General features: G+C 37.4%; 2 protein-coding genes across 3 annotated transcripts; both read left to right on the top strand.

The window, feature by feature from the left end:
- Window positions 1-2937: 2937 nt before the first annotated feature.
- On the top strand, window positions 2938-6446 carry LOC137950822 (uncharacterized). Of its 2 annotated transcripts, XM_068797449.1 has the most exons (3): window positions 2938-3305; window positions 5946-6060; window positions 6318-6446. In XM_068797449.1, the coding sequence occupies exons 1-3, from the start codon at window positions 2970-2972 to the stop codon at window positions 6329-6331; spliced, it is 465 nt and encodes a 154-aa protein (XP_068653550.1). In that variant the 5' UTR covers window positions 2938-2969; the 3' UTR covers window positions 6332-6446. The 2 variants fall into 2 exon arrangements, with proteins under 2 accessions (XP_068653550.1, XP_068653549.1); XM_068797448.1 differs by lacking the exon at window positions 6318-6446 and having other exon boundaries at window positions 5946-6311.
- A 4278-nt stretch (window positions 6447-10724) lies between these two features.
- Window positions 10725-12484, top strand: LOC137949349 (probable WRKY transcription factor 50). Its single transcript, XM_068795423.1, has 3 exons — window positions 10725-10972; window positions 11122-11268; window positions 12469-12484. The coding sequence occupies exons 1-3, from the start codon at window positions 10725-10727 to the stop codon at window positions 12482-12484; spliced, it is 411 nt and encodes a 136-aa protein (XP_068651524.1).
- The last annotated feature ends 281 nt before the right edge of the window (window positions 12485-12765 follow it).

The raw sequence follows: 12765 nt of genomic DNA, 5'->3' as shown, positions 1-12765 counted from the left end.
TAGTAAATGACGATTCTTACATTTAACTATATCATTTTGCTGAGGGGTAAAAGACGCATGATGTTTGATGAATAATTCCTTGAGTCTAACAAAAAATCTAAAATTTATGACTCATGAATTTGAGGCTATTGTTAGTATGTAAAATATGAAGTGAGGTAGCAAACTGATTTTTTATTTCATTGAAGAAAAGTTTGAACATCAAAGGCCTCGAATTTTTCCTTAAGAAGGTAAATCCAAGTGCAACTACTAAAATCATCGATAAAAGAAATAAAATACCTATGACCAAACTGACTAGTCACAAGATAAGGATCCCAGATGTCGGAGTGTACAATCTCAAATAGACATCTAGATTTGTGAGATGAGATTGGAAAAGAACTTATGTGATGCTTACCCAGATGGATGACCTAGCCACAAATGCCATTGTAGAGGAGAATATGCGGCATGTAACACCTGGATATTATTTTATCGATGGTTCTCCAAATAATATAATCCATCTCTCTCACAAGAAGAACCAATCGTCTTCCTCGTCGCGAGATCCTAAAAAGTGCAATGAGTATGATAAATTGTGAGGGAGCAATTCATAGAGTTGGTTAGCAAACTAACAAACAACAAATTTAAAGGAAACTTGGGAATAAGGAGTGTTGACTGAGGAGACAAAAAAAAAAAAAAAACAACGGTTGGAGTAACAATGCCTACTCCTTGAACACAAGAGGTAAAACTATCAACTAACATATTTTATGTACCAAGACTCCTGCAAATAAAAAAACAATGACGACATACCTGACATATGCCTGGAGGCTCCTGAGTCAAGAACCCAGGATGGTAATGAGTGAACATGATAAGGTGGCATACCTGAGTCAATACTAGTAGAACTAGAAATTGGGATGGAAGCATGAGCTACAAATGTAGAGGGTGAGGCAACAAAGATTCGAGTTATCTACTGGGTAATCTACTATTGCTATTGTATCAATTGTTGTATCTCATCTGGAGCACCTAGTAAAACAAATATAGAGGAGCCTAAACTCCCACTTTCACTATCAGAAGTTGTGGGTTTAGCCCATGTCAGTTTCCCAAATTTAACCCAACACCTATCAAAATAATGATTATTTTTTTCCACAATAAACACATTTCCTTTTTCACTTACCATCACCATGTCCTCTACCTCAATATGAGCCCTCTCTACCGGCAACCTCTACCTCTACCCCTAAAGGATTCTATGGGGGTTGATATAGTATTTGAAAATATTTGAGTATTAAGAGCAATAGCATCCATTATCTTATGTTACCTGCTCCACGTACAACAGTCTTCTCAGCCCTCATAATACTGTTAAAACTGGTAGAGAGAGTAAGAATCTCATATGAGGCTAATATCAGGCTTTAATAACATCAAATTTAGTGCCTAATCCATCAAGAAATTATGCAACCAACAATTGATTTTGTTGTTTCCTCAAATCGTTTTCATCTGTAGGAAACGGGTGATATACATTAATCTCTTGCCATATACCAAGAAATGCACTGTAGTATTATGTAATAGTTTTATTTCCCCTTTTTAACCCAAATAAAATTTTATACAACTCATAAAATTAAGAGAGATTACTCTCCTAAGTATATAAAGACTCTAGGGACAACCACATAGCCTTTACTGTCCACAATTCATCGCTTGATTTCTCAATGTAAAGTCAATACTATTGACAATCTAGGTCATAACCTGGTTGTCTTATGCCTCCCAATCATCATCTGGAGGAACCAGGGGATCATCTCTAATAAATTTCAATTTCTTTCTGTCATTCACATATATTTTGAAAAATTTAGTCCAATTAAGATAATTAAACCCTGTCAATTTCTTAAATGTAATCATAATAAAGGTATTTTTTTTGTCAAATCTAGAATTTTCATTTGACAAAGTGTTAACTTCTCCTATTTCGGCCATATTAGTGATATAAAAGCACACAATAACCAATTAATCCTTCCAAACAATTTTGAAGTTTATCACCAAAGTATGTCTCACTCATAGAATTAAGGTTAGGGCAAAAAATCAGGATGTGCGTACTTCAACTAGTAAAAAATCAGTAGAATAAATCAAATTCAACAAGAATCATGAAAATTACTCCTCAATTAGGGTTGACATAAGCAATTTTGTGATGACACAGGCATAGGACTAGGATGGGCGATGCACATCCCAAGATAATTGAATAGAAACCCAATTAGGGCAATCAAATCATAAAGAATCTCTCAATGATTAATAGAAACCAGTAACCTAAGGTTATAACAGAGAAAAAAGAGGAAAAAACTTGAACTTTTATGAATCAGTAATCGAAATTTGATGAAAAGCTACAATAGGATGCTCCCAACAATGGTAGTAGTAGAGGAGAAAATAGAGAGAAAGTGAGAAGAACCAAAGAAGTTTCATTGGGCGTCGTGCATGACCCCTAGTTCTCTTAAATAATAAGTTTAGGATGAGAATTACAAGAATACCCCTATAAACTTAACAAAGCTTATTCTCCTTATATCTTCCTAATTATGTATCATATGTACATGAAAATTTAACCACTAACACAAATCAACACATAGAACAAGATTATATATAAAAATTAAACCATGGAGGAGAAAATGACCAAAATACCCTTTGAGAATAAAATGACCAAAATACTCCTGGATATTGTTTTATGTATCCTCATGTAAAGAAAATTTATGGATTAAAAATATTATTTAAATAAAATAAGGTAAAAAATGTAAATCTGATTTAAATTGAACTTGGACCTGGTATTTGTTCAAATCCAACCCTTTGGAAATTTTTATGGGCCTAGTGGATAATGGGCCACGCAGAAAAAGTCAGAAAACATGGACGGAAATAGTCCTCCGTCTTTACAGAAAGACACAAGGTCGCCCTTTTTTATTCAGATTCCGTTTTGTTTGTTATTCTTTCCGATTAAAAACAATCTCCGCGCTGTAGGAGACGGCAACAGCAGGATGGAGAAGGCCGAGGAAGAGATACAGCTCGTCAAAGACGAGGAGCCTTCGCCTAACCAGTGCGCCAAATCGGTAAAAACCAAAGTTCCAGAAATTGAAGTTCATCTCTTTCGCCGTGGAAAAGGACCCATCGATGTCTTTAAGTCGACTTTGGGAGGTTGGGATCGAGATCAAATGGAGGTGCTTGACATTCTCGACAAGTACGGCTTCAAATGCCTTTATGCCTTCAATACCCAATCGGGAAGAGGCGTTCCCGTCCATTTCAACCCCAAAAACGGAAGGTCGTTGCTGACTTACGCTGACGGATCCGTTGTTTATATTGACGGAGAGCCAAAGGTACAATTTGTTAATGATTTTATATGGTTTAGGATTTGTGTTGGATATGTTCCTCTCTGTTACCTGATTGTTTTCGTTTCTGGATGGAGTGATTAAACAAAACCTCGGGTGGAATTTGTAAGTTCTGATATTGAATATTTGGACCATCCTGGAGATGAAATATTTTCCTAATGAATTTTTCAAAATAATTAAAGTAATTTCCTGATGATATGGCATACACAGCTCAGGTGATTGTTGTTCTAGCTTTTTTTTTTTTTTCCTCGTTTGGACTTTGAACACTAATTGTTGAAGAATCTAAGCTTCATAACCGCACATTCTGAGGTTTCAAACTACATATAACTCGTTCCTGAAAGGAAAAGAAAACTAAATTCACTTTTAAAAAGTGTGAAGAAGAGATATGTGACACTATTACAGTAGAATTTTTCTAACAAATAGTTGAACAGCGTTGGAGATTGGTCCACCTTGAATTGATTTTATTTCTAAATGTAAAAAACTTCAAAATTACAATGACTACTTGTTTCAAGTCTGTGGAATTCGATTCCTCCATAAGAGACTCAGATTATTCGAGGTCCACCTTGAATTGAGCGAAATTTGGCCTCCATCTCCATTGGTTGCTATTGCTTCCATGATCATTTTGGGGTGATCCATATTCAGCTGCTTGGACACATCAAAATTCAGATGTGACAGGTCCCAACAAATAAATAAGACCAAACAACTGTGGAGCAATTTGTCCTCACTAGAAGAAATCTTAGTAGTTGTAATCAGTAAGATGATCAGCCTATATCTCCTCTAAATGGCAGTCCTCACATAAGAGTGTTTCTAAAGACCCAATTATTCATCTCCTCCCAAATACACCTTTTGTATTGCAGCTAAAAGGGTGTCCATGGATCAGGGCAATGAGACAAATTAGAAATTAGGAAAAACACTGGGCTTGCCATTCACCTGATGACCTCATATTTCATATTAAAAAAGACAGGGACTAACTTGCTTCAGTGGACTCACTGTGGAGAGAAGGTGATTGATCGCATGATTATATAGTTCTGTTTCGGTATGTATTCATATGCTTTTTAAGCTTGAAGAAACTGGATTCATTCAAGAGAAAAGACTTTTTACATGGTTTAGAGGCTTGAACATTGCTCTGAAAGTTGTTTGTGTCAAAGTGCAAGAGTACTTCCCAGGAGGTCACCCATCCTAGAATTACTCTCGCCCAAGCTCGCTTAACTACGAAGTTCTGAGTCAGATACCTAGCCAATACAACCCGAAAAGACTAGCCATTTAAGGTGCGGAAAGCCAAGTACCTAACTCAGACCACAAACTCTAACAAGAGTGGATGGAACCACTCTGACACCCACCCCACCCATTCTGGAGCCGCTTCTCACGGGATACGAATGCGGGCTGTGGCGTGCCTAGCTCTGATACCATGTCAAAGTCCTAGGCAAGAGTACTTCCCAGGAGGTCACCCATCCTAGAATTACTCTCGCCCAAACTCGCTTAACTACAAAGTTCTGAGTCAGATACCTAGCCAATACAACCCGAAAAGACTAGCCATTTAAGGTGCGGAAAGCCAAGTACCTAACTCAGACCACAAACTCTAACAAGAGTGGATGGAACCACTCTGACAGTTTGAGGGAAGAAGATTTACGTGTTTCTGATGCATTTTACCTATTTATTCAAGCAAAAATATCTTATTGTTATGGGCCTGGGGTTAAGTACCTATGCCTTTGTTCCTAATAGGCCGGTCTTTTGGGATGTATTGGCTAGGTACTTATCATTTGGTATCAGAGCGGGTACTACGTCCCGAGTTCGATTCCCGCGCGGGACATCTGCGTGTGTTAATCTCGGGCGTCCCGATAGTTGTGTGTGATTAATCCCGGCCGGCGGCTGCCTGTGTTAATCCCGGCCGCCGTGGGCGTCGGCTTGGGAGGGTGGGTGTACTGTTATGGTCCTGGGGTTAAGTACATATGCCTTCCGCTCCTAACAGGCCGGTCTTTTGGGATGTATTAGCTAGGTGCCAAATGATAAGCACCTAACCAATACATCTTAAAAGATCGGCCTATTAGGAGCGGAAGACATAAGTACTTAACCCTAGGACCATAACATATATGGCTTCTGGTTTAGGCAAATATCACTTCACCTTGAGTAGGTTAAGTGAGTATGATGTTCCTCGGCCAGTGAGTGTACATAGTTTTTCATAGATGGTTATACAAGTGAACTTTTGCTTGTTGCTACTTCACCGTTAAACCTTCTTCTTATATGCAATGCTTGAAAGCATCACACCTTAATCCACAATACCCAAGATGGTAGTAGTTTTATCATAAATGACTTTTGTGGGGTCCTAACATCCCTTCCACAAGGTACTTACTCTCTTGGTTAAAGTGGCTGCATCCTTATCTTTTCTTCTTCTTCATTAAAAGTGTTGTTATTTCCATTAAAGGTAAACTTATGGGGTCTCTGATGTTTCATTTTATCTATAATTGGTTTGACTACTGTTTTTTATCTTTGGCAAGAAGTTTGCCGGATTTTCTGTTTGAGCTCTGCAATTCCGTTTTGTGTCACTTTATTTCAAATCTCTTACATTTTCCTTCTCAGTGCTGGAATCCCTATATTGCAGGACTCTGATATTCACATTCTGTTTTGCAGGATTCTTTGATCAGACCGATAACAAAGGCAATCTTCAGTCTAACAATTTTGGTGATTTTAATTGCAATTTTTGTAAAGGAAACTCCTGAATGGTTCAAGAAGGCAAATTTCTTAGGTGGAGTTACATTCCCTCCTTGGGTTCTTGCATGTATGGTCATAGTGTTTACTCGTATGAGGAAGAGAACTAGGGATTTGTTGAAAAAGTATGGGTGGTGAATGGATGTCACAACCATCTATACGGTGTGGAGCTCATGAAACAATGATTGGTTATCATAAGTAGTTTTTTCAGTTTAATTCTAGTTGGTGGCTTTTCAATACTTTGAAGTGTACTGATTATTACACAAACACTGAAGTTATCCCTCTTGTTTGCAGGGAATCCTTCATAGCTGTATAAACTTCTACCTTTCATTTTATTGTTAGGAGAAGAAATCGATCGAGCTGTTTGACGCCCTAAGCAATAAAAGTTGAACCTGTAAAAATTGCAAATGACAAGGGATTTGTGAGTGATGTAAAACAATTTCATTGTTAAGCTATAATTATTTTTGACAAATTATTTTGATACCAGAAAGACCCCATGCATGTACACCAAATTTTCTTTTTGCAATTTCAACAGAGTGAAATACATCAGCAATTTCAACTTCATCTAATGGCAAGCAAAATTCTGTGCTCCTGACAAATGATTTGTCTTGATCACATATATTGAGGACTCAGCCTTCTCAAGTAGCCCAAAATATTATAAATTTGAAGCAAAATCTTTAAAGACTGTTACTGATGGAAAAAAAACAAAAGATTACCTGTAGGGCTGAGTGTAATTTTGATGGAGCCAGTGTCAGAGTTGCCTCTGTTTCAAGGGCTCCACGAACTGTCACATGATGGACTGGCTTGAATTGGCCAAGTTTGAAAGATAGATGCAATGGTAGGAAGGCCAGCAGTCATGACTTTTTCAGTGGATAATGCTTCTCTTTGTTGCACCCCACTTGGATCAAATGGTATTTGTTTTCAGGGACTGGAACAGGTGTGCATCCTCATTTAATGATTCATGTCAGTCCATCCAATCAAATGGGTTCAACTTAAATTACTTAACAGATGCTTAAGAGAAATCTAATTACATGAGCCAACTAGTTAATGATTGATTTGTTTTCTGGGCTATCCAAACAAAAAAATGGCTCAAACACCCAGTTTCAGCGCCAGGCCTCTAATTCCCACCAGACTGCTCTGAGACTATAATTAGATGGGTACAGATCTTTGTATTCATGAAATTATTCCCTGACAAAAACAACAGGAAAATACACAAAAGAAAGTTTCAGGAAAGAGCTTACCGTGAATTCCAAAAGTAGCTTCGATGGCGATGCTCACTAAGACATGGCGGGTCTCGAATTGACACATTCGCTGTCTCAGTCGGCAGCCAGTTCGGTGAACCCGTTTTCACTTCCACGACCGGTTAAGGTCAATACTTCAATTGTTCTCCACCTCCAATTATTCACTTCAGATAAGGTTGTGCCAACAGTCATGGCGTGATGCCAGGTATCGGAGAAAGACACGACTGACGTGTTACCTGATCAAACGAAAGAAGCTTGATTTAAGGGTAAACCTGATTTTTCATGTCTTGATTGCAGTAACAGAGCGGAATCATTAATCAATTCTTAATCCAAATCCCAGGCCTGTGGCGGGCGTGAACCCTTCTTCTTGATATTCTCAAAAAAGAGAATAACAGTTTCTCGAAGCAGCAAATCTGTGTCAGCTCAGTTGCTTCTGATCTGGGCAAAAACAAAGGTGCCCAGGTTGACTTGAGCTCGATCAGGACTCTGGACTTATCGGCAAGAAGAATAGACTTTGCTTACTCCCATCAACCACTACAAGTCAACCTTTAATTACGTAATCCACGACTAAAGACTCTGTTTGAGATGAATACAGCTTCAATATTATAATTTTTCTTCTGGGGATAGGAAGCTTCCTTCCATGTAACATAGGTGTTCGATACAATGCCTCAGACCCCCGCTGAAGTCAAATCTCTTTTAGACTGGAAAGACATTTCCGAGCAGTTTCTAATCACTGTACTCGTGATGGTTTATCATGCTCGGTGGGCTTCCAGGATATTGCTCGAATTGTGCTTGCCAGTTGCCAAACATTTCCCTGTTATCTCACTCAGAAAGACTGCAAGCGAAAAGAGATGCGTTGGACGGACCTCCTTCAGGTAACAGCCGAGAAAACCTGCCTAAGAAATGACTCGGTAAAAGATGAATTAAGATTTCTGTTCTTTCGATTGAACCTAAGGGACAGGAACGCTGAGCAATCTCCCATTATTTTACGTGGGTCCTCCTGTAGAAAATGAGGCTGAGGGATTGGCTTCTTCTAGAATAGCATTAGGAGACCGCACAAGTCCAGAGTCGGCCAATTTGTCGAAGATCAGTTTGAATTTTCAGCAAATCTCATTTTTTTGGACAGAATGAGAGATTGAAAGAAGCCGCTCCAGGCCTTTTTTCTCTCATTTCCAGACAAATTTCACTCTTAAAGATAATGTATTGAAGATTTCGTATAAGGCAAATTTCTGTAAATACAAAATCAAAATCTTGACCCCAGAAGTGAGAAGTGAGAACTGAGAACTGAGAACGATGATCATATTTAATATTCTTTCCATTCCCACCCTCGTCCTTTGTGTCATGAGTCTCACGACCAGTATATTCAAAGGTTTCATTCAATAAAAACCCATGTGAGAGACCGAAGAGAAGTGATTGAGTCTTTTCTTTTGATTTTAGCTTCTGCCAAAAGGTCAGAGTCGATGAAAACATCGTCTCTGCTCAAGTCTCTCGGTCAGATGAAAACGATAAACCGAGACTTCAAATCACCCCGAAATCAGAAACACAGGAACCCCACTGACCTAAACAATGACATCACAGCATTAACATCCCTACAAAAGGGGGGAAAAGAACTAATATTAGTTATATGGATGTATTTGAACACGAAGAAAGATGATTCAAATAATGAGTTTGGTGGAGAAGATGACGAGGGTGATGGTGTGGCTGGTGATGAAGATAGTGATAATTTTGTAAATAATGAAGACCAACAAAGAAATACTCAAGAGAAGTCTACAGAGCATCATATTTTTAAGATTTATTAGTAATTCAAATGTGGTAAAATTGTTGATTTTTATATTTTAATAAATATGAACATTTAGGTTGTATTTCATAGGTACTAACTTGATGTTTTTTATATTAAATGTTTTTTTATTACTATGCCATTTAAAAAATATATTGGATAATTATTTTAAATAATGATGAAGTTTTTGTCAAGTTTTATCAACACTCAAATAAGTGAAACCGACATTATATTGGGTTCACAAGATAAATAATTAAAAATATTAATTTTGGTAGTAAATTAATTGTGAGTTGTACATTTTTACAAATCTAATCAATTCATGATTAAGTATTTTTACAAATAAATTATTTATCATGAATTTATGAGTATTAACCTAAAATACCTTCTATCAAAGTGTTTTTATATAATAAAATACCCTCTTTATTTATTTTAAATTCACGACTTTTAATATTATATCTAATTACTAATTTAAGAGTGATAACTTAGATATTGTAACTGTAAGAATTTGATTAAGCATATGGATATTATAAAAGTAATTTTTTTTTGTTTATGAATTTATTTTTATATTTAATTAAACTAATATTTTATTTTAAATTTTTTATTATTTTACTAGATTAGACAAAGCTAAAATATAGCCTCTTTTATTAATAAAAATTTAAATAAAACCATATTATAAACTTTAAATATATGAAATTATTTTTATATAATAAAATACCCTCTTTATTTATTTATATAAATTCACTCTTTTTAAAATTATATTTAATTACTAATTTAAGAGCGATAATTTAATATTATAAAAATAAAAATTTGATTAAGCATTTGGACATTTAAAAGAACATTTTTTATATTTAAATAAGTTAATATTTTTATTTTAAATTTAAATTATTTTATTAAGTTAGAAATAACTAAAATCTATCTTATTTTATTAATAAAAATTTAAATATATCTTTCTTATAAAAATAAAATCTATAGGAGTATTATATTAATAAAATATTTCTCCACTTTCCACTATATTTTTCATTATACACACTAAAATAAAAATAATAATTTATTGTTATTTTCACTTTCATTTTCACACTTTCCATTTTATTTTCAAAATGCACTAAACGCCCCTTCCCCGGCGTAATGCGATGATTAAGGGGAGATCCGGTTTAAGCTGGGCGGTCTACATCGATCCACTTGGTTCAGTGGATCGCACCTCTATTACGTTTTAAAAACCTAAAGATGAAGTGCACGTGCGCGGCAAGAGAGACGAAGCAATCGGACAAAAGTTGACTTGCCAAGTCATCCCGACTCTGCACCACTTCCTCATTATCTCCTCTCATGGGTGGGTCGTCCCATCACTCTCTCTCTCTCTCTCTCTCCTTCCCACTGGTAACAGACCAACGTCACGTTGCTGACGCAGAACCCGTTCATGGTTACGTCACGACTTTATAACACTAGGCGGCCAGCACTAATTAGGCTTCATCCTCTCCTTGGGCGAAAGTACCCGCGAAGGTGCACTGAACCTCTATCCCAAGTCTTTTAACCCAGTTCGATCGCGAATGGGTAAATGGTTTTATATATAGAGGGTAACCTCATCGCCTGCTACCTTAGGACTTGCTGGATATTGGGCAGTGACGATCTTGGGGAATTCCTGAGCTTTACTCTATCAATCTAGCTAGCGAGGAACATATGAGCGGAATGGCGAGCTTCCCTTACTCATCAGAGCAGTTGTTTGGTACCCATTTCTGTGGTGATTTTCCGGTTGCTAATCCGGAGTACCCAACCCTCGATTGTTCCGATGATCTCGTCTTGGAGGAGGGTTCTGAGGAGGATTTCTCTTCTGCCATGATGGGTTTTTCAGAAAGTCCGGCGTTTTCCATGGATAATATTAATATCGATGATCATGGCCAGATCAGTACCGGGACTGTCTCCGCAAGTAGTAGCCTGTAAGTGTATTTTTATGGTTTTTAAAATTTTCTTTTTCCTCGTCTTGTTCTATTGATGGGTCAGTTCAATTAATCTCCCTCTTCTTTCTTTTGTTCGCCTGATCTTTCCCTGATTTTGGCGTTTGCTTTGCCTGTATGTATGTCATCAGGAATGATGAAACTCAGGTGAGGAGAGTTGACATGGAAGTTGGGTTTAGAGTTACGTTTAGAACAAAATCTGAACTCGAGATATTGGACGATGGATTCAAGTGGAGAAAGTATGGGAAGAAGACTGTCAAGAACAACCCAAACCCAAGGTTAGTTGATTCATATAACAATAACACGATTTCGATTATCATGCTTAGTTGTTGCAGCTATTTTTATAACTCGTGAGACCCTCCCCTTATATTTTGCGCAACTGTAAAAATGGCTGCGCGCGAGTGAATCAACCTGTCAAGTATATTGCCGTTGGATACTGCTACGGCTGATCAAAAGTCCAGTTCGATTCTCCCTCCCGTTTGAGTCCTATTAATGCTAGCTTTCCGAAGATGACAAACCCAAAAAATTGGAGTCTTCGTCGATGTCGCCCACACATGCCGAACAGCTGTTGTTAGTCATGAACCAAGATGAGAATAATGTGAAAAATATTGTCTGCTGCACTGCTCACAGAAAAATTCCTTTTCGCTGTGTTGCAGGCGAAGTTGTTTATAGAAAAATGGAATAAAACGGATCGGAGAAGCATTAGTATTTTTTTTCCTGGTGATTATAGAAACAGACTTATCTGACATAGATCACGCCGTGCGGCTGTTCACAGGAACTACTACAAATGTTCCAGTGGCGGGTGTTCAGTGAAGAAGAGAGTAGAACGAGACCGAGACGACTCGAGCTACGTCCTCACTACGTACGAAGGGGTACACAACCACGAGAGCCCCTTCATGAGCTTCCGCCGCCCCTCACCAAGCCAATGATGGTCCCATGGAATTTGCAGGCGATCGATGTAGCCGTCCTCATATATAGTTAGTTCCCAGAAAGACGACGCAGAAATGGTAGGTGACAATAGGATGTAAATCAGTTACTCAGAAAACCAGAAGTTCGGAAAATTTGTCGCTCGATCTTCCGTCATCTGGACGTATCGAAGGATATTATATATAGGAATTGATCATTTGCAGCTAGAATCAGGTCCTGGTACATCTATTTACGTATCATTCCTTTCATGGAGGTTACTATTTGAACTACTATTTGAAAATCGGTTCAAACACACGGCCTGGTGATGTTTGGGACTAGAAATCAGCTTTTCGAGAATGAAACTCGGGTGAATACCCATTTTATATTAGACTGTTCAAATTTAAGATACTTTCTTGTTTGTTCTGAGGAAGATTTGTCGGGGTAATATCATCAAGGCTGCCACTGTCATGTTCACTGTCTCATTCATCACAAGCGGATGCTTTGCTTGTTTTATCGTTTTTTTTTTGACATTTTCTTTGTTCTCTTTTGCTGCTGTATCTGGTTTTTTACAGTACAGAAAGGAAATAAATCGGTCCCCTTCGCAAGTTGCTTGAATCGAAATTTTCTTTGCTAAAAAAGTAGTCTTTTACTGTCATGATCGAACTGGGGTTTCCAAAGAAACTTCCTGGATCTAGATTTTAGGGTTTGGCCATGCTAACTTGGTTCTCTACGTAGTTGGTAAAAATAGAGGAAATCACTTTGTAAGGTAGAATTGTTACTTCCTAACTAATCACTTTTGGGCTCTTTCCATGCTAGCAAATATTAGCTTTAACAAGCTTCGGGACAATATTTACACCTTACACCTCTAT

Source organism: Aristolochia californica, unplaced genomic scaffold (genome assembly GCF_029961685.1).
Source record: "Aristolochia californica isolate CCGP_79_NKW_82.1479 unplaced genomic scaffold, dmAriCali1.0.hap1 SCAF_14, whole genome shotgun sequence".
Classification (NCBI taxonomy): Eukaryota; Viridiplantae; Streptophyta; class Magnoliopsida; order Piperales; family Aristolochiaceae; genus Aristolochia; species Aristolochia californica.
The sequence above is the reverse complement of the archived record's forward strand: the minus strand, read 5'-3'. Positions and strand labels throughout refer to the sequence as shown.

Coding starts and splice junctions, on each gene's coding strand:
- LOC137950822 (XM_068797448.1), top strand. CDS start 2,970: ATGGAGAAGGCCGAGGAAGAGATACAGCTCGTCAAAGACGAGGAGCCT. Junction 3,306..5,945: donor ATATTGACGGAGAGCCAAAG/GTACAATTTGTT, acceptor TCTGTTTTGCAG/GATTCTTTGATCAGACCGAT.
- LOC137949349 (XM_068795423.1), top strand. CDS start 10,725: ATGGCGAGCTTCCCTTACTCATCAGAGCAGTTGTTTGGTACCCATTTC. Junction 10,973..11,121: donor GTCTCCGCAAGTAGTAGCCT/GTAAGTGTATTT, acceptor GTATGTCATCAG/GAATGATGAAACTCAGGTGA.